This window comes from Elephas maximus, chromosome 27 (assembly GCF_024166365.1).
Source record: "Elephas maximus indicus isolate mEleMax1 chromosome 27, mEleMax1 primary haplotype, whole genome shotgun sequence".
NCBI classification, from domain to species: Eukaryota; Metazoa; Chordata; class Mammalia; order Proboscidea; family Elephantidae; genus Elephas; species Elephas maximus.
This window is the reverse complement of record NC_064845.1, coordinates 28112422-28133525: the sequence shown is the minus strand read 5'-3', so window position 1 is coordinate 28133525 and position 21104 is coordinate 28112422. Positions and strand designations below refer to the sequence as shown.

Below are 21104 nucleotides of genomic sequence, written 5' to 3'. Positions count from 1 at the left end.
GCGTCCCAGCTGGGGAACCTTGGCGCCGGGCTTTGTACTGGGAGCGGAGGAACTGACCACGGCTTCTCAGACGGCACAAATCACGGGACACAGCCCTAGCCCCAAGAAGTGACCTCGGGGGATGCCCAGCTAGTGCACGCAGGCAACGCAGCAGTGCGGCTGACAGCAGGAGAAGTCACCAGTAGGCAGTGACTGGTTTTGGAGCCTGAAGTGCGGCGTCCCAGCCGGGGAACCTTGGAGCTGGGCTTTGGACTGGGAGCGGAGGAACTGACCATGGCTTCTGAGACGGCAATAGCACGGGACACGGGCCTGACCCTCGGGGGCAATCTCGACCCAGCCAGAGCACACAGGCTACACGCCCCTCGGGAATCTCAGAAAAAACAGTCATTACCAAACAAGGTAAGTAACTTTGTCTATATTCCTGGGTGCTACTCTCTCCTATCTGATCCCTCCCCTCCCCTTCCCAGGCGGCTTCATTAATATTGGAATTTTCTGCGCCAGAGAGTGAAGTACTCTGCAGTTTTTCTTTGTTTGTTTGTTTTTTGTCTTTTCCTAACCCATTCTCCTGGCCTGAAAGAAGCAGCTACAAAAAACCCAGGGACCAAAAATCCTTCCCTGACTTCCCGAAAGTGGACTGAAAATACAGAACCAGCTCCAGCCAAGCATATGAGATCCACAGTCTTGGGCTTTCATCCCTACAGGCCACAAGGTGGCTATTATAATGCAAAGGCAATTCTGATAGGGATCTGACTGTAATTGTTTTAGCGGATTACTGGAAAGACAGATTGCCCAGGTCTGATATCTCTACCTATTAAACAGAGGCCTCACTGACCCACAACCGAAAACTGAGGGCTGAAGGTTCACCCAAACCACCTAGCCTCCTGCCATAGGAGTCTGAGGATAGTGACACCTACCAATCTGTAGAGGTACATGCATTGGGTGCCTAAGGTACATCTGCAGAGCCCACCCACCAAAGTGCTTTAGGAATAGAGCACACCTACCTCAGTGGCACCTGGGGGAACCCTGTCAGCATCCTGCCCCCACTGGAGTGTGACCTCCTGCTGCTATTAGAATCTGGTGCACACAACTATCACTACTCCTCCATTAAATAGGTGACAGTCTACACCACACACTTGGTGACCGAAAATCAGATTCTACCCAAGAATAGTGAATGGACTCTTAGGCTTATATACCTGGTAACAGCCCAAGCCAGCTGGTAATAGGACATAAGTGATTCAAAGGCTACAACAATCAAGACAGCACAATCTAGTAGCCCATCTACGTATATTGAAAGAAAACAAAACAAGATAAGACTCAGGGAGCAAATATAAAATAAATCATTACAATATCTTATAGATGGCTCGGAGACAGCAGTCAATATCAAATCACATGATTACCTCTACAACTCCCCAAATTAAAGAATTAAAATCTTGCCCAAACGAAGATACAATCCTGGAATTGCCAGATACAGAATATAAAAAACTAATTTACACAATGCTTCAAGACATCACGGGTGACCTCAAAAATGAAATAAGGCAATCTACACAAAAAGACAAGGAACACACTGATAAAGCAGTTGAAGAACTCAAAAAGATTATTCAAGAACATAGTGGAATCATTAACAAGCTGCAAGAATCCATAGAGAGACAGCATTCAGAAATCCAAAAGACTAACAGTAGAATTACAGAATTAGACAACTCAATAGGAAGTTAGAGGAGCGGAATCGAGCAATTGGAATGCAGAGAGGGGGAGTTGGAGAATAAGGCAATGGACAACAATATAAAGAAAAATCACATAAAAGAATTTTTTTAAAATGAAGGAACCCTAAGAATCATGTGGGACTCTATCAAGAATAATAACTTGCGTGTGATTGGAGTTCCAGAACAGGGAGGGATAACAGAAAATACAGAGAGAATAGTTGAAGATCTGTTGGCAGAAAACTTCCCTGACATCATGAAAAATGAAAGGATATCTATCCAAGATGCTCATCGAACCCCATTTAAGATTGATCCAAAAAGAAAATCACCAAGACGTATTATCATCAAACTTGCCAAAACCAAAGATAAAGGGAAAATTTTAAAAGCAGACAGGGATAAAAGACAGGTCTCCTACAAAGGAGAATCAATAAGAATAAGTTCAGACTACTCAGCAGAAATCATACAGGCAAGAAGGCATTGGGATGACATATATAGAGCACTGAAGGAGAAAAACTGCCAGCCAAGGATCATATATTCAGCAAAACTCTCTCTCAAATATGAAGGTGAAATTAAAACATTTACAGATAAACACAAGCTTAGAGAATTTGCAAAAACCAAGTATTAAAGGAAATTGGCCACAAAATCAATAATATCAGATACCAACACAACACAAGGTCACAGAACAGAACATCCTGATATCAACTCAAATAGGGAAATCACAAAAACAAATTAAGATTAATTTTAACAAGAAAAAAATGCTCAAAACAGGGAATCATTGAAGTCATTATGTAAAAGATCACAATAATCAAGAAGAGGGACTAAATACAGGAGGCATAGAACTGCCATATGGAGAGGAAAACAAGGCGATATAGGACGATTCAAGTTAGGTTTTCACTTAGAAAAATACGGGTAAATGTTAAAGTAACCACAAAGAAGTATAACAATTCCATAACTCAAAATAAAAACAAAGAAAAACATAATGACTCAACCAACATAAATTCAACTACTGTGATAACGAGGAACACACATTTTACAAAGAAAAACGTCTCAGCACAAAAAAGTAAGTGGAAAAGTGAAATTGTCAACAACAGACACAAAGAAGCATCAAAATGACTGTAATAAACACATACTTATCTATAAATATGCTGAATGTAAATGGACTAAATGCACCAATGAAGAGACCGAGAGTCTCAGACTGGATAAGGAAACACGATCCATCTATATGCTGCCTACAAGAGACACACTTTATACTTTGAGACACAAACAAACTAAAACTCAAAGATGGAAAAAAATATATCAAGCAAACAAGAAGCAAAAAAGAGCAGGAGTAGCAATATTAATTTCTGAAAAAATAGACTTTAAAGTTAAATCTACCACAAAGGATAAAGGACACTACATAATGATTAAAGGGACAATTGACCAGGAAGATAGAACCATATTAAACATTTATCCACCCAATGACAGAGCTGCAAGATACATAAAACAAACTTTAACAGAACTGAAAAGTCAGATAGACACCTCCACAATTATAGTAGGAGATTTCAACACACCACTTTCTAAGAAGGATAGGACTGCCCTTCAGTGAGAAGCTCAATAGATACACGGAAGACCTAATTGCTACAATCAACCAACTTGACCTCATAGACTTATACAGAACACTGCATCCAACAGCTGCAAAGTATACTTTTTTTTCTAGTGCACATGGAACACTCTCTAGAATAGATGACATATTAGGTCATAAAACAAACCTTTGCAGAATCCAAAACATCGAAATATTACAAAGCATCTTCTCAGACTACAAGGTCATAAAAGTGGAAATCAATAACAGAAAAATCAGGGAAAAGAAATCAAATACTTGGAAACTGAACAATACTCTGCTCAAAAAAGACTGGCTTATAGAAAACATTAAGGAGGGAATAAAGAAATTCATAGAATGCAATGAGAATGAAAATACTTCCTATCCAAACCTCTGGGACACAGCAAAAGCAGGGCTCAGAGGTCAGTTTATATCGATAAATGCACACATACATAAAGAAAAAACAGCCAAAATCAGAGAACTGTCCCCACAACTTGAACAAATAGAATGCGAGCAACAAAAGAATCCATCACGCACAAGAAGAAAACAAATAATAAAAATTAGAGCTGAACTAAATGAAATAGAGAACAGAAAAACAATTGAAAGAATTAACAAAGCCAAAAGCTGGTTCTTTGAAAAAACTAACAAAATTGATAAACCACTGGCCAGAATAACTAAGGAAATACAGGAAAGGAAACAAATAATCCGAATAAGAAACGAGATGGGCCACATCACAACACACCCAAATGAAATTAAAAGAATCATATCAGATTATTATGAAAAATTGTACTTTAACAAATTTGCAAACCTAGAAGAAATGGATGAATTCCTAGAAAAACACTACTTACTTAAACAAACACAATCAGAATTAGAACAAATAAATAGACGCATAATAAAAAAAAGAGTTTGAAACGGTAATCAAAAAACTCCCAATAAAAAAAAGCCCTGGCCTGGATGGCTCTACTGCAGAGTTCTACCAAACTTTCAGAGAAGAGTTAACACCACTACTACTAAAGGTATTTCAAAGCATAGAAAATGATGGAATACTGCCTAACTCATTCTATGAAGCCACAATATTCCTGATACCAAAACCAGGTAAAGACATCACAAATAAAGAAAATTACAAACCTATATCCCTAATGAACATAGACGCAAAAATCCTCAACAAAATTCTAGCCAATGGAATTCAACAACATATTAAAAAAATAACACCACAACCAAGTGGGATTTATACCAGGTATGCAAGGCTGGTTTAATATGAGAAAAACCATTAATGTAATCCACCATATACATAAAACAAAAGACAAAAACCACATGATCTTATCAATTGATGCAGAAAAGGCATTTGACAAAGTCCAACACCCATTCATGATAAAAACTCACAGCAAAACAGGAATTGAAGGAAAATTCCTCAACATAATAAAGGGCATCTATGCAAAGTCAACAGCCAACATCACTCTAAATGGAGAGAGCCTGAAAGCATTTCCGCTGAGAACAGGAACCAGACAAGGATGCCCTTTATCACCGCTCTTATTCAATATTGTGCTAGAGGTCCTACCCAGAGCTATTAGGCTAGACAAAGAAATAAAGGGCATCAGGATTGGCAGGGAGGAAGTAAAATTACCTCTATTTGCAGATGACATGATCTTATACACAGAAAACCCTAAGGAATCCTCCAGAAAACTACTGAAACTAATAGAAGAGTTTGGCAGTGTCTCAGGTTATAACATAAATATACAAAAATCACTTGGATTCCTCTACATCAACAAAAAGAACATCGAAGAGGAAATCACCAAATCAATACCATTCACAGTAGCCCCCAAGAAGATAAAAGACTTAGGAATAAATCTTACCAAAGATGTAAAAGACCTATACAAAGAAAACTACAAAGTACTACTGCAAGAAACTAAGAAGGACCTACTTAAGTGGAAAAACATACCTTGCTCATGGATAGGAAGACTTAACACAGTAAAAATGTCTATTCTACCAAAAGCCATCTATATTTCCGATCCAAATTCAAATGACCTTTTTTAATGTAATAGAGAAACAAATCACCAACTTCATATGGAAGGGAAACAAGCCTCGGATAAGTAAAGCATTACTGAAAAAGAAGAAGAAAGTGGGAGGCCTCACTCTATCTGATTTTAGAACCTATTATACAGCCACACTAGTCAAAACAGCCTGGTACTGGTACAACAACAGGCACATAGACCAATGGAACAGAATTGAGAACCCAGATATAAATCCATCCACATATGAGCAGCTGATATTTGACAAAGGCCCAGTGTCACTTAAATGGGGAAAAGACAGTCTTTTTAACAAACGGTGCTGGCATAACTGGATATCCATTTGCAAAAAAATGAAACAGGACCCACACCTCACACCATGCACAAAAACTAACTCCAAGTGGATCAAAGACCTAAACATAAAGACTAAAACGATAAAGATCATGGAAGAAAAAATAGGGACAACCTTAGAAGCCCTAATGCAAGGCATAAACAGAATACAAAACATTACCAAAAACGACGAAGAGAAACCAGATAACTGGGAGCTCCTAAAAATCCAACACCTATGCTCATCTAAAGACTTCACCAAAAGAGTAAAAAGACTACCTACAGATTAGGAAAGAATTTAAAGCTATGACATCTCCGACCAGCGCCTGATCTCTAAAATCTGTATGATTCTGTTAAAACTCAACCACAAAAAGAAAAACAACCCAATCAAAAAGTGGGCAAAGGATATGAACACGCACTTCACTAAAGAAGGTATTCAGGCAGCTAACAGATACATGAGAAAAATGCTCTCGATCATTAGCCATTAGAAAAATGCAAATTAAAACTATAATGAGATTCCATCTTACTCCAACAAGTCTGGCATTAATCCAAAAAACACAAAATGATAAATGTTGGAGGGGCTACAGGGAGATTGGAACTCTTATACAGTGCTGGTGGGAATGTAAATTGGTACAACCACTTTGGAAGTCTATCTGGCATTTTCTTAAAAAGTTAGAAATAGAACTACCATACAACCCAGAAATCCCACTCCTCAGAATAGGGAAATAAGAGCCTTTACACGAACAGATATATGCACACCCATGTTAATTGCAGCTCTGTTTACAATAGCAAAAAGCTGGAAGCAACCAAGGTGTCCATCAACAGATGAAAGGTTAAATAAATTATGGTATATTCACACAATGGGATACTATGCATCGATAAAGAACAGTGACGAATCTGTGAAACATTTCATAACATGGAAGAATCTGGAAGGCATTATGCTGAGTGAAATTAGTCAGATGCAAAAGGACAAATATTGTATAAGACCACTATTCTAAGATCTTGAGAAATAGTATAAACTGAGAAGAACACATTCTTTTCTGGTTACAAGAGCGGGGAGGGAGGGAGTGTGGGACAGGGTTATTTACCGATTAGTTAGTAGATAAGAACTACTTTAGGTGAACGGAAGAACAATACTCAATACAGGGAAGGTCAGCTCAACTGGACTGGACCAAAAGCAAAGAAGTTTCCGGTATAAACTGAATGCTTCGAAGGTCAGTGGAGCAAAGGCGGGGGTTTGGGGACTACGGCTTAAGGGGACTTCTAAGTCAATTGGCAAAATAATGCTATTATGAAAACATTCTGCATCCCACTTTGAAGTGTGGCGTCTGGGGTCTTAAAAGCTAACAAGCGGCCATCCAAGATGCATCAATTGGTCTCAACCCACGTGGATCAAAGGAGAACGAAAAACACCAAGGTCACACGATAACTATGAGCCCAAGAGACAGAAAAGGCCACATGAACTACAGACTTTGATCATCCTGAGACCAGAAGAACTGGATGGTGCCTGGCCAACCAATGACTGCCTTGACAGGGAGCACAACAGGGAACCCATGTGGGAGCAGGAGAACACTGGGATGCAGACCCCAAATTCTCATAAAAAGACCAGACTTAATGGTCTGACTGAGACTAGAAGAATCTCGGCAGTCATGGTCCCCAAACCTTCTATTGGCCCAGGGCACGAACCATTCCCGAAGACAACTGATCAGACATGGAAGGGACTGGACAATGGATTGGAGAGAGATGCTGATGAAGAGTGAGCTACTTGTATCAGGTGGAAACTTCAGACTGTGTTGTCATCTCCTGTCTGGAGGGGAGATGGGAGGGTAGAGAGGGTTAGAAACTGGCAAAAAAGTCACAGAAGGTAAGACTGGAGGGAGGGAGCGGGCTGACTCATTAGGGGGAGAGTAAATGGGAGTATGTAGTAAGGTGGATATAGGTTTATGTGTGACAGACTGACTCGATTTGTAAACTTTCACTTAAAGCACAATAAAAATTATTAAAAAAAAAAAAAAACTTAACACCTAGTACTATAAATGCAGGGCAGACAGAATATGAAAAAACAAGGCTACCTGTCTAAGAAGGCTTCTCCACGTATTAGATCCAAGATTTGTCCACGTTTGTCATAAACTTTGCAAGTGTGTCTAACACTACAGAGACCAAAAACACAGCAAGGGTGAATGCTAGCCTTCCAGGATGGTTCACATCTAATTCCTGCACTGCCCGTCCTAGAGTCAAGTTGGTGCTTTCTATCAAAATTACGTAGATCACTCAGGTCTAGATCAGGATTACAGCCTTTTTCACCTTTTCAACACACAGTTCTGAAGAGTAATAAAAGAACACATGGATCATAGTAAAGCATTTATGAAAAGCCTATGTGAAGACAACATTTTTCCATATTCCGAAAGAGAGGAGACAAAAACCTAAAGGCTCTAGAACAAACAGACTTTTCCAAAAAGTCTCTGGTCTTCATTAATCACCTGCAACAACTCTTCTGGATCAGCAGTCATTTGAAAAGACACTTTGATTTTGGAGGTTACTTCTCTGTGTCCTCTGGCCCAACTATACATGAGTCAGTTTCACATCACGAGATCACCCCAAAAAGTGCACTTTCCTGACTGCTCTTCTGAGCAGCCTCCTTCCTGCCTCCTCCACCCTCCCCTTTCTTTCCTCTCCAAAAGAAAGCCTTCATCCAGAATACACTGTCACAATAAACTAGGACAGGATGCCTTCAAATAAACTCAGATGCCACTGCTGTTCACCATTTCCCACACCACTAAGCCTTTACCCTTCTCCAAATTTCCACTGCTCCTCACTTACTGCCATCACAAAGATTAAGAGTGATCTTTGGGTCTTGGAAATGTGGGGAGAGAGGTATTGTTTCTGAGCACTTATACAACCCCCTAGTTGCCACGCAGTTCTATGCACATTACTTCCTTACACTGTGTCTACAGGTAGTGAAACTGAGGCACGATGAGGTTAAATCATTAAAATACAATCCCAGAAAAACTCAAAGCAAGATTAAATTCCTATCTCCCACTGTAGTCACTCTCACCTGGGGCTCTTTTGGTGCCCCTCCCCGCTCAGGCAGACATCTGCCATGTCTGGAGACATTTTTGATTGTCACAATTCGGGGGGGGGGCAGTGCTACCGGCATCCAGTGAGCAGAGGCCAGTGATGCTGCTAAACATCCTACAACAACTCCCCCTTCCCCCCGCCCCCGCAACAAACAAGAACTGTCTGGATCAAAATGTCAACTGCATTGACCTAATCTCTAGGACTATGTTCTTTGGCCCCTAATTGATAGTTAAAGAATGGCTTACTCTACAATTTTATCATTGTACAGCATTTACACATGGCAGTCAAGTGCTATTTCCAACATGTTATACTTAAAAAAAAAAATACTTTTTAGTTACTCTTAAAAAATATATATATATTTTTTTAAAACACACGATATAGGGAGCCATAGAGGAACATGAGTAGAGCTCACAAAGCCCAGCTCTTTTCCTTTATTGAGAAAACCTGGCAAAGACCAGCTCCTTTCCTTAGCAACCTCCATCCCCTAAGCTGTGGTCTGCCTGTGCCTGGTTGCTCACCTGGATTCTTCAGTTGCTGACATGCTCTTGCAGCTGCCTTTTCTCTGCTTTGCTCATCCCCACACACATGCATCACTCCACAGCAGTAATGATGTACATTGATGGGAATCTCCAGAGATCTACAGCCCCTAGTTGTCTCTTTTGCTCAGTAAATTACATTCATTACCAAGCCATGTGAGGCACCTAAGGACATCAGCCTTTCTGGCTGCCCTCTGTCTGAGGCTGGGCAATGGGACATTACCTAGTAAGGGCTCCAAATTACTATCGTAAGCTGAAAACAACACTCCAACCAGTTTTTAAGCTGAATACAATATTTCTTTTTTAATTTTTCACTCCCTGTCCCTCTTTCCTAACCATCCTTGGCTCTGCTTAGATTTCTATTAGTTTTAATTTTCTCTTCAAGGAGTCTGCTTTGAGTTCAAGCTGGAGAAGCTGGAGAGCTCAAAAAGAGATGTGGTGTCTTTTCTACTCCTTCTTCCAAGACTTCTACCTGGACTCTCAGAAGGGTACACGAAACACTGACTTTCTCCTTCTGGCCTCAAAAATCGTCAGCACAAATGAGAGCTCAAAGCCAGCCTTGGTCATAATGCTCCCAATGCCAATGCCTGATTCACTGTTGTTAGCTGCCTTCAGATTCCCAGGTCTTTCTTCTAGCCGCTGGGTGGGTTTCAACTGTCAGTCTTATGGTTAGCAGCGAAGTGCTTAGCCTTTGCGCCACCAGGGCTCCTTGCCTGATTCACTAAAAAAAAACAAGAACTGTAAATAGATGAGTAAATGGACATGTGACTGCCACTGATGAAGGATAAAGTGGAACTGGCAGAACCATGTGCTTTGCTAATGCTATTATCCACCAAACCTGGAATCCTCAACTCTTTGGCAAGCTGTTTCCTTTCTAGAAAAAGTAATTAACAAAAGAACAGCTAAGGAAAGTGATACACGGAGAAGGAGGATGGTGGTTGAGGGAATGTGAGTTGGCAGAGCTAACAACCTGATATGGTACAAGAAAAGGGCAATCAGACCTGGTTCCATTCTCGACAACACGCCTCAGGAAGTCTCAACAACCCTTCCCTGGTTCTAGGAAAATCATGTCTCATGTCAATAAATCCCTAATGATGCCTGAGATATTTCCACCCACATAACGAATTCCATCCTATCACCCAAAACCTAATGGTTTTCTCTTCACAATTATTCATAAGCATGGTGTCTATGAGTTGAATCAACAGAGGCTTTGGGAACCTTTCACAGGCAGGGTATCCCACTGCACTAACTCCAAGAGGCTGGAGAGACAAGAGTCCCTATGACCTGGCAAAGTCAGAGTAACACTGGCAGCCACTGCCTTTGCCTTACCCTGAAGTAGACAGTGTGACAGCCTTCAAATACATCTTCACAATCCATCAGCTCTGCTGCTTTTCACCACTCACTCACTTCTGCATGCTGGACCATGATCAATCAATCACCAACTGCCAGAGACAAAAAAAGGAATGAATGCATTAGGCCAACAGACCCACGACTTCAATTACTAAGTCACTGCTCGAGTGTATTTGTTAAAGTTGGCTAAGTGCTTAAGAAATAGACCCAAACACAGATAATGGTTCAAGCTCAAAATAAAAGTTTACTTCTAGCTCCTGTACACATACTGGACAGGTGAAAGGTCTGTCACTGAGGTGGGCCTCCTCAATGCAGTGATCCAGGGACCCAGGCTGACAAGTCTTGCCATCTCTAAAACAATTTCTAAGGTTGCTCTGGGGTGAGGCGGGGCCAAGATGGTGGAATAGTCAGATGCTTCCAGGATCCCTCTTACAACAAAGACCTGAAAAAACAAGTGAAATGGTTATATATATGATAAGGGAGGATCCCTGAACACCAAAGGCAAAGTTCAGAAGTCAGACTGAGTGGCAGGGGGACGGAGAGATGGGTCAGAAGCTTCAAGGAGTTGCTGGACCTGACTTGGCAGGAACCAGTGCCCCTCAGGCACAATCCCCCAGAGCAACTGCAGCAGGGCTGGTGGTGGCATTCAGGACATGGTTTCCTCAGGGAGAGACAGCCAGCCGCACAGTCTACTCACACCTCCCAAACCACAGAAGAACAGCTCTCTCGGCAAAAGCTAAGTACTTGCGTTTATTTTACCGTGCCCCCAAGCCACCAAGCCAGCTTCAGTGGCCATTGATTTCCCTGGGCCTGAGATAGGTCCTGATGCACACCCTAAGCCATTCTCCCGGCCTTGGGGGAAAAAATAATCTACCAGCTCCACTAAGCTGGGGAGCTCAGGACAGAAGCGGCTCCTGTCCAGGCACAAATGGTCTGTGAACTTTGAATACCTTTAACCCCTGCATGGAGCTGTGTGGGCCCATTTCAGATTAGGCCCTTGTTGGTAGACCGCAACGGTGCATCTGCTTGAGATCTGACTTTAACAGTCTCAGCTATGTGGTGGAGAGGTGGGTTTTTGATGTTTGACAACTCTTTGACTCTTACACAGGGTTTTCACCTACCTACATCAGGGGCCTGAGGACTGGTGGCTCCACCCTTCTCACCTAGCCACCCACGACAGGGGTCCAAGGGTAAGTGATGCCTACCAGTCCTTACAACCAAAAGCATTCGGTGCCCGTGGTCCAGCTGCAGAACCCACCGAACTCTGCATCCTAGGGAACAGGGACACACTTTCCTCACAGACACTCGGGGGGACGGCTGGCAGCCCCCTGCCTTGTTCAGAGCGTGATCCCCTTCTGCAACCAGATACCTGTGCCTACACCAATCTCCCCTTCCCCTCAAAGACCAAGGTTGTTCTGGGGACTTCACTCCTTTCAAGCCAGCTAGGAGTGGAAAACACAATGGAGGAGCTGCATGGGAGTTATCTTGTTGAGTTTGTCTCTTTTCCCTAGAAATGGATCTCAGTACCTCCCACTTCCACTCACATTATGCGGGCTAGAGCTATCCACACGGACTGCTCAGCAGCCAGGAATCTCTGTTGTACAAGGCTGACTCCAGCCCAACCAGGAAGACAGCATTACGTTTGTTGTTGTTGTTGTTAGGTGCCGTCAATTCTGACTCACAGAGACCCTGTGTACAACAGAATGAAACACTGCCTGGTCCTGTGTCATCCTCACAATCATTGCTGTCTTTGAGCCCACTGTTTCAGTCAGTGTGTCAATCCATCTCATTGAGGGCTTTCCTCTTTTTTGGTGACCTTCTATTTTTCCAAGCATGATGTTCTTCAGGGGCTCGACCCTCCTGATCATATGTCCAAAGCATGTGAGATGAAGTTTTGCTATCCTCACTTCTAATGAGCATTCTGGCTGCATTAGGTTTAGAGCAAGAAATTTGGGATAAGACACAAGCACAGTAACCTTGCCTTAGTTACTTAACTCTGAGTCTTGATTTCCCCATCTGTAAAATACCCTGCCTTCCTCTGAGGGTCATTGCTGTTATTGTTGTTAGGTGCTGTTTGCATCCCTGCTTTCAATTCTTTGGGCCATATGCTTAGGATTGGAACTGCTGGCTCATATGATAGCTCTATGTTGAACTTTTTTGAGGAACCACCAAACTGTTTTCCACAGCGACTATGGCATTTTGCATTCCCACCAGTAATGAACGAGGGTTCCAATTTCTCCACATCCTTGCAAACACCTGTTATTTTCCTCTTTTTTTTTTTCATTATACCATTCTAGTGGGGGTGAGGTGGTATGTCTTTGTGGTTTTGATTTGCATCTCCCTAAATTTTTTAATGACTAACAATGTTGAGCTAGCACCAGCAGAATTTTAGGATTTGTCATTGCTAGTAAAAACAAGCTCATCAGTTCATTTGAAGAGAGACAGAAATAAATCTTCAATAAGCTGAACATAGAATACGAACTGAAAGAAGAAGCAGGTGACTGGCATACTGGCACCAAAGGCAGTGTACTCTACCTGGGTCAGGGTCAAAGCTGAGGTCCTCATTATACACTGTAACCTCCCTTTCACTGGCAACAGCACCCATCTCCCTCAAACATCATGTATACAAAATTCACCTCAAAGAACAGCCATCTAGTTATTTCAGAAAAGAGAATGGATGAATGAACCATGGCTCGTGAGGTCAATAAAACCAATGTTCAAGTTTTGGGTTGTGAATACAACCTCAAAGGGACAGAATTTAAGAAAATCCATACTTATTAGAAAGTTCCAAGTTCTAGAAGAAACTGATTTCAGAATAACTTTGACCTGCCTTCTGTGCCAGCCCTGAAATATACTAATTAACCAACATTCACCCCTACCTTCAAGGTTTATAATTACTGGATATTGATCAGGTTTAAAAGTCACATGTATGTTTCCAGAATCCCACCCATGTGTGTAGGCTAGGTTTACATGCAACGAATTAGAAACTATGAAGTTATGGGGAATTTTAATTGACTCATGATTTCAACTTCAGGTTCAATTACCCAATTTATGCAACCCAAAATTCAAAACCTGTATTATGATGCTTAATTGTTAGGTTACATCCTGCCTTCTCCCACACTACACATGCAAACACACACACACCCCTAGCAAAGTAACCGCAACCATCCCTCAGTCTCCACAAAACCCATTATTTCAACCTTACGTAAACAATTTGGCTTTCACAACTATTTTCTTTGAGCTTCTCTTTCACTGAGATCTCACAAAGCCTCTCAAGATCCTGTAGACTAGAGGCTACACACTGCTAGTTTGCCAGCTCCATTATTTCACCTCCTCCAGGAACTCCCAGAGACAGCAGTGCCACCTGCTGGTAGGGAGGGCACAATCTGCTTTCTGGAAGCCCATGGGTGACAGGAATGGCAGCCTAGACTTCTGTCTTTAGGAGCCTTTCTTTTCTAGAGCACATCATAAGTATAAGCTACCATCTGAGATGTGTAACCTCCACAGGAGCCTCCACTGTGACTGGCAGGTCGTCTGGAAGCCATGTAAAGCAAAGCCAGGCTGGCCAACAATGAGGCAGTTCTGCCTGGAAATGCCTCCTCAATCTTGCAAATGCAAAAGCCTTACTGAATTCAACATTTCCTGGCTCTCCTTTTCCCCCACTGCTTCAGTATCAGATAACAGCACTCCCAGCCCCCACCTGTAGCTATGCTATCTAGCTCTACCTTACATTCTAAGGAAGGTGCTCAGATCCCTCCCAATGTGAAGGCTCTTACATGTACACAATGTGACACAGATCCTTCTCAAGGGATACTACTGCTTAGGCATGCAAGTCGGACTCTAATCTTTCATTCACTCTCCATCCTCCCCGTGCCTAACCCAAGGGACAGAAAGGACAGGAAGGAAATGATTTTGTTATTGTTTTGAAAGTAACACTACTGAGCTTTCATTGATTCAGAGAGTAAACCCTTGTGCTATAGGTCACTGATACATGCTGCGTCCCTCAAGATGCACTCAGCCTGCCAATCTTCCTGGTTTCCCTTGCTTAACCTGATCAGTGTTTTTCAACCTTTTCACAGCCCCTTCCACAGGTGAACGTAAGAACTGCACGCCCTTTGTGTAGTTTTCACAGGCAGTCCCCAGTTACAAACGTCCCACTAACATACAACCTGTAGTTACAAACCAATCCCCATAAAGCCTATTTATATTAAAAATTTGAGGTATATACAATGGCTCGTAATAATAAACAGGTGCTACTTTGCAAAGAGCATTAAAACACTTATTATCACCATATTATCATGTTTAAGATATTTGAGTGTATCTGGAAATGATTCTATAATGCTTTTTATGTCTACAAAAGGAACACTACGTGCTAAGACAAACATTTGGCTAACTAACATTAGATACAAACCATACCTAACTGTTCCGGCTTATGTACAAATTCAACTTAAAGACAGATTTAGGAAGGCAGCTCCTTCTTAATCCGGGGATTGCCTGCACGACAAAAATGACATTTTCTTTTTTAGATCTAAAAGCATATACTTTTTCAAGTTATACCACCTCTCTCAACCTTCAGAATTCCTTCCCTCACCATCACCAACTTAAAAATTTTAGACAAAATTTTAAGTTATTACCAATAATTTGCTTTGTGTTCCAAACTATTAGCCGACAACCTATATTTCACTTTACTAGGGACAGTTGTTCCCAGCGAGCTTGAGCTTCGCTGCAACTTCTTTTACTTCCATTCACCTCAGAGTTCTCATCTCTCTAACAGATCCAAGTGCTCCGTCTTCAATTTTTTTTTTTAACTTGCCAAGCTAATTGATTGCCTATCAAGTATAGACATTTTGCCAGTATGCAAGGGTGGATTAGCCAGTAAGCAAGGTGTACAACAGGGTTAATTGTGTTTACTCACGAATCAGTAGTGAACAATTTCATGGGGGTTTCATCACACCTTTGATGTGGTGAAAAACAGGGAAAATTTTGACTACAGATTCCCGTGTGTACCTTGCTTATTGGATAAACCATCTCTGGAGTATGTTTTACATGTTTGAAAATCATAGTGTTTCCTAAAGAAACAAATTTGTAGGGAGAAGAGGAATAAAAGGGCTTGGAAAAGGTATCAGGGTGTCTCCAAGGAATCAGGTAAATATAAATCTTTGTCAATCTCATGCCAGAATAAATTCTAAGTGGATTACATTCAAACTCCAGAATACAGTAAAATTAACACGAGTTAACCACTGGAAAACTGAAGGGACTTTTTATGTTTCACTATAAGGATGTACACTATGCCCTTCGTATTGCAGGTCTGCGGAAATGGAGGAGAGAGGTAGGGGATACCCTGCAGTTTTAATCTGCTCTTAAACTCCTGCACGCACCTCCCATTTTCAAAGCGTGGTTTACAGGAGATATTCCCTCCCCACACATCCCTCTTCTGCCAGCCAAATGGTCTTCTTCAAACACACACTTCAAAGAACTGAGGAAGTCTGAAGAGGCTTAATTTAGACCCTGCCTTCCTCACCCTACAGCCCAGTAACATGCTGAAAATAACTAATTTCCCTCTTGAACAGCCCCAGAAAAGCCTCAGTTTACAGCGACCCCCCACCCCACACACACACACACACAAAATCCTGTCTTCCTGAACAAGAATCTCAGTGTGCTGATCCTGTCCGCAGTTCACTGCAGGCATTTCCTTCCTCACATTTACCAGTCAGCAGTTAAGCCTCTCATTTAGATCTGCTCCACCAGCACCTGGCTGCTTAGAACATTTTTACCTTTGTAACGAATCTCTGGGTCCCTTCAGCCCACTCAGAGCGCCCAAGTGCGAGGAACCTGGGCCTGCAGCGCACTCAGAGCATCCAACTGCGGGGAACCTGGGCTCTGCAGCCCACTCAGAGCGCCCAACTGCGGGGAACATGGGCCCTGCAGCTCACACAGAGCGCCCACCTGCGGGGAACCTGGGCCCTTCAGCCCACTCAGAGCGCTCAACTGCGGGGAACCTGGGCCCTTCAGCCCACTCAGAGCGCCCAACTGAGGGGAACATGGGCCCTGCAGCCCACTCAGAGCGCCCAACTGCGGAGAACCTGGGCCCTGCAGCCCGCTCAGAGCACCCACCTGCGGGGAACCTGGGTCCTTCAGCCCACTCAGAGCGCCTGACTGCGGGGAACCTGGGCCCTGCAGCCCACTCAGAGCGCCCAATTGCGGGGAATCTGGGCCCTTCAGCCCACTCAGAGCGCCCAACTGAGGGGAACATGGGCCCTGCAGCCCACTCAGACGCCCAACTGCGGGGAACATGGGCCCTGCAGCCCACTCGGAGCGCCCACCTGCGGGGAACCTGGGTCCTTCAGCCCACTCAGAGCGCCTGACTGCGGGGAACCTGGGCCCTGCAGCCCACTCAGAGCGCCCAATTGCGGGGAACCTGGGCCCTTCAGCCCACTCAGAGCGCCCAACTGCGGGGAACATGGGCCCTGCAGCCCACTCAGAGCGCCCAACTGCGGGGAACATGGGCCCTGCAGCCCACTCAGAGCGCCCACTTGCGGGGAACCTGGGCCCTTCAGCCCACTCAGAGCGTCCAACTGCGGGGAACCTGGGCCGAGGGCTCGCCTGCAGGTCGAGCGGCCAGAGAAGTTTCTCCGGGAGGCACTCGGGCTCGGTCGGGCTCGGTCTCCAGGTCAAGCCGCCCCCACCCCGCCCGCACCAGGGAAGAGGGTCTGCGTCCACCTCAGAATCGGGGATCCCGGGGTGGTGGAGGGGCGTGTGAACCCCCACCCGCCCTGCCAGGCCCATCCCGCTCACCCCGCCCCGCCCCGCCCATCCCGCTCGCCCGACCGGGCGAACGTGCGAGGGGACCGGCAGCCCCGCGGCGTGGCTCACCTCGGAAGAAACGCTCCGGCTTCCGCCGACGGCTGGCGAGGGGGGGAAAAACCCTGCCGCTCCCGCAGGCGCACTAGGCTCTCCCGCCTTCGCCCCTCGGGTCCACGCGCGCGACCCTCCGACCAGGCTCTGGCCCGCCCCGGCCCTGTCGGTCAGCGGCCGCGAGAGCCAATCCGCTCGCACGGGAGGCCCAGCGGCAGTCACGTGGCCACAGCAGCCAATCACGAAATAGCCCTGGGCCGCCTGCTCCCAAGTCCCTGGGGGCTCAGCTGCTACAGTGCAGAGAGGTGTGAGACGTGCGCAGAAGACTGAGGATCCGTGTTCGGGGACTGATTGATTGATCATTTGCTACATCTATAGTTCCTAACATCCTAATAATAGTCATCACCTGGGTACCTTGTTAAAATGCGGATTCAGATCCAGTAAGTTTGGGGTAGGGACCTGAGAGTCCACCTTTCTAACTAGCTCCCAGGTGGTGGTGATGATGCGCCTGGTCCGAGGACCACCCTCGAGGAGCAACATTTTAAGGAAATCTGTCAGAAAGCGTCGGTTTTACACCTGCCCCATGTTATTTTAAAGTTTTGAGACCTCTTCCTCCAGTGAGGCAGAGCATTCCAGTGACTGACTAAGCAGGGGGTGTCCTGGTGACACTCATAGTTTGGGCACCTGCTGAGGGAAAAAACCCACGAACCAAACCCACTGCTGTGCTGTCAATTTGGACTCATAGGACCCTACAGGACAGAGTAGAAATGTCCCATAGGGTTTCCAAGGCTGTAAATCTTTAGGGAAGCAGACTGCTTTGTCCCAGGTGCAGCTGGTGGATTGGAACCCCTGACCTTTCACCACTGTGCTGTGTTTAATTCCCACACCACCCACCCTTAGGCTAAGGCACAACAACCTATGCCAACTTGGGGTTGGGGTATGGAAAGTAGAAATGGACACTGTATGATCCTTGGAAATAACAGGACTGTGTTCTGAAATATTGGGCATGTGTTTCTGAGTGGCAGCTGGGCCAGACTCTGGCATAAAGTCCCCCCTACTTTATGTAATTTACAGTCTGTCATACAACTACAAGGGCAGGTTCAGGAAGGGCACTTGGAGTATAGGAAAAACATGCAGGGACCTGATGCTTGCAGTGTAAGCTAGAGTGGTTGTACACTAACCTGCCTTAAAACCCACTGCCATCGAGTCCATTCCGATTCATAGCGACCCTACAAGACAGAGTAGGACTGCCCTGTGGAGTTTCCAAGGAGCACCTGGTGGATTCGAACTGCTGGCCTTTTGGTTAGCAGCCATAGCAAACCTGCCTTAGAAGTCTTAAAAATTTTCCCAGATGCTCTTCCGTAATTCCAGAGTCAGGACGTCAAGAAGCCCATTGCCTCTAAAATCTCTCAAACTTGACCTGAACTTAGTGTACAGACTGGCCATCTAGAAGCTTTGTGGTTCAGCATAGCCAAGCTCTTATTACCCAGTTTGTTGTACTGATGTGGCTCAAGAGTCTAAGTGCTAAATTGTCTAAAACCTTCAGACCAGGTGGTGTGATATTCCACCACATTGCTTCAAGCAGTTCTCTCTCACTATTCATCAAGGGGACTAAACTGCCACTTAGAGAGAACTTCATCCTTGTCAGTGTGTCTTAGTGCTAGAAGTGAAGCCCAGTGAGTAACCTTGGACATTGTTCATCACATTGCTCAGTATCAGGCCAGGCATAGCACAAAATCAGAGTTTCTGGGAGCACATTAAATCAAGTATAGCACCAGTTCTGGTTACAGCAGGAATAAATAGATGTCCAAGCAAGAAAAAAACATTTGAAGTCTCAGAGAAAATCTCCTTTGCTGTCTTCTAAGGTCGCTATGAGTCAGAATCAACTTGATGGCAATGAGTTTGGTTTGAGTTGGTTTTACCATTAAACTGGCGAGTTCTGGTGGCTCGGTGGTAAAGTGGTCGGCTGTTAACCCAAAGGTTGGTGGTTTAAATCCACCAGCCGTTTCATGGGAGAAAGATGTGGTGACCTGCTTCTGTGAAGATTACAACCTTGGGAACCCTGTGGGGCAGTTCTACTCTGTCGTATAGGATCGCTATGAGTCACAATCAACTCAGTGGCAATGGGTTTGATTTTGGGTTTATCATTAAATCAGTGGTTCTCACGCGTGGCTGTACAGTAAAGGTTTTTAAGGGTATAGATTTTGGGCCCCTGTGCCCAGAGATTCTGATTGGGGTGAGGCGTGGAACCTGCGTAGCTATAGGTTTAAAAAGCTCTGCAGGCGATTTGCTATCCAGCATGTGTGAGAACACCTGCATAAGTTCCTAGATCAATGGAGTCATTCCTTCCCAAGGAACAGTCAGCTCTGCAACACAGAACACTAATGACATGAAGACTGTGAAAACAGAGGGCGATTTGCAAACAATATGTGAGAAAAGATAAGAAAGGCCAAAAATAACTCACAGGAAATAAATACACCAAGGACAGTTCAGTGGTACAAACTGAAAAGCCAGGTCCATAACTCAGTTTCATTCCAGTTGATTAGCTAAATATTTCAGAAAGAACCTGTTATCTTTGTTAACCATGCCAAGCTGACCAGCTCTCTAGTGATGTCTTCACTTATTCTCTGCCCCACTTACCAAAAGCAAATTCCTGGTTGAATATCATTAACAGTTATTCTCTGAGGCTCTTCCCAAAGTGTGCAACAGAGTCACCAGGGGTACTTGTTAAAATGCAGATTCCCAGGACCCACCCCAGAGCCTCCTGTTACCTCTCTCATGTAACGATCCTGAAGTCAGTATTGGTTAAATGGGAGTCCAAACTGGACCTCCTGATAGAGAGCACCTACACACAGGCAAGGCCTCAAGTAGAAGACCTATGCTATTAGTTTGCCATGCTGGCTAAATAAAGGAGGGCCATTCCATTTTATAAAACTCCAGGAGATTCTCAGTTCTCTTTACTGGGATTGTATGAAGTTCTGTCATTATTATTATTTTTATTTTTAATGAGGCATCAGGATGCTGTTGTTGCACAGAGTTTTTCTACGGAATGATGTGTAATGCAGTGGAGCTTGACTCAGTTTTTAACTCAATTAGTGAGGTCCCCTCAGAACGCTCTGCTAACAACAGCCATCTTTTTCTAAAGTGACTTTATTTGTGACACCAAAAATACGGAAGCCCAATGCGTGACCCTTCAAACTAGCTTCTTTCTAGCTCTGGTGCTTTAAAAAATATATTTCACAGCATCTAAATGGGGGAAGAATGTTTTTTGCCTTGTAAACTTGTAGCTCTATCTATTGGGTAAAATAAGGACAGATTTCACCGATATTTAACTAGCATGAATAATGTGAACATTTAACTAGGAAAAAAAACATTTGTTTTTCTCTTTACGGGTGTCATCATTATGAAGAGAGGGAACAGGAAGCAAAGAGATGCTTACCTGAGGATATGAATTTGTAAAAAGGACATCCAGGCCCTCATTCATTTTCTGTTTCTTGGTCTACTTGTCTCACATACATAACTCGACTATTCTGTCTCAGGAAATGGCTATGTTAGGATGTGATATAAACCCCGAGTGATCGCAAGCACTTTTCTTCCCCCCCCCCCCCCCCCAGAAATTGCTGAACAAGAGATTTGGGTATATTTGAAAAAGAAAAGAAAGAGATAAGATATAAACACC

The 21104-nt window shown here is 43.9% G+C and overlaps 2 protein-coding genes across 9 annotated transcripts in view; both read right to left on the bottom strand.

Moving 5' to 3' along the window:
- Positions 1-21104, bottom strand: part of LOC126068313 (ral guanine nucleotide dissociation stimulator-like) — a 497494-nt gene that overhangs the window by 351947 nt on the left and 124443 nt on the right. For 2 of the 8 annotated variants that reach the window (XR_007515609.1, XM_049870816.1), the window contains exons 1-2: positions 17444-17587; positions 10550-10662 (exon numbers count right to left, since the gene is read on the bottom strand). The exons of 3 other annotated variants lie outside the window; for them this stretch is intronic. Coding sequence is in view for 4 of the 5 variants with exons in the window: in XM_049870816.1 (XP_049726773.1) it covers positions 10550-10597 (48 nt within the window). In the remaining variant the exon portion in view is untranslated. Of the gene's footprint in view, positions 1-10549; positions 10663-10839; positions 11013-17443; positions 17588-21104 lie in introns of those variants that run through there. 3 more of the 8 variants (XM_049870813.1, XM_049870815.1, XM_049870814.1) reach the window with 2 other exon arrangements.
- The window catches only part of LOC126068250 (collagen alpha-1(X) chain-like), a 112055-nt gene continuing 107329 nt past the window's right edge, over positions 16379-21104 (bottom strand). Inside the window, exon 3 of the mRNA XM_049870696.1 lies at positions 16379-16569. Within this exon, the coding sequence (XP_049726653.1) occupies positions 16379-16569 (191 nt within the window). The remainder of the gene's footprint in view (positions 16570-21104) is intronic.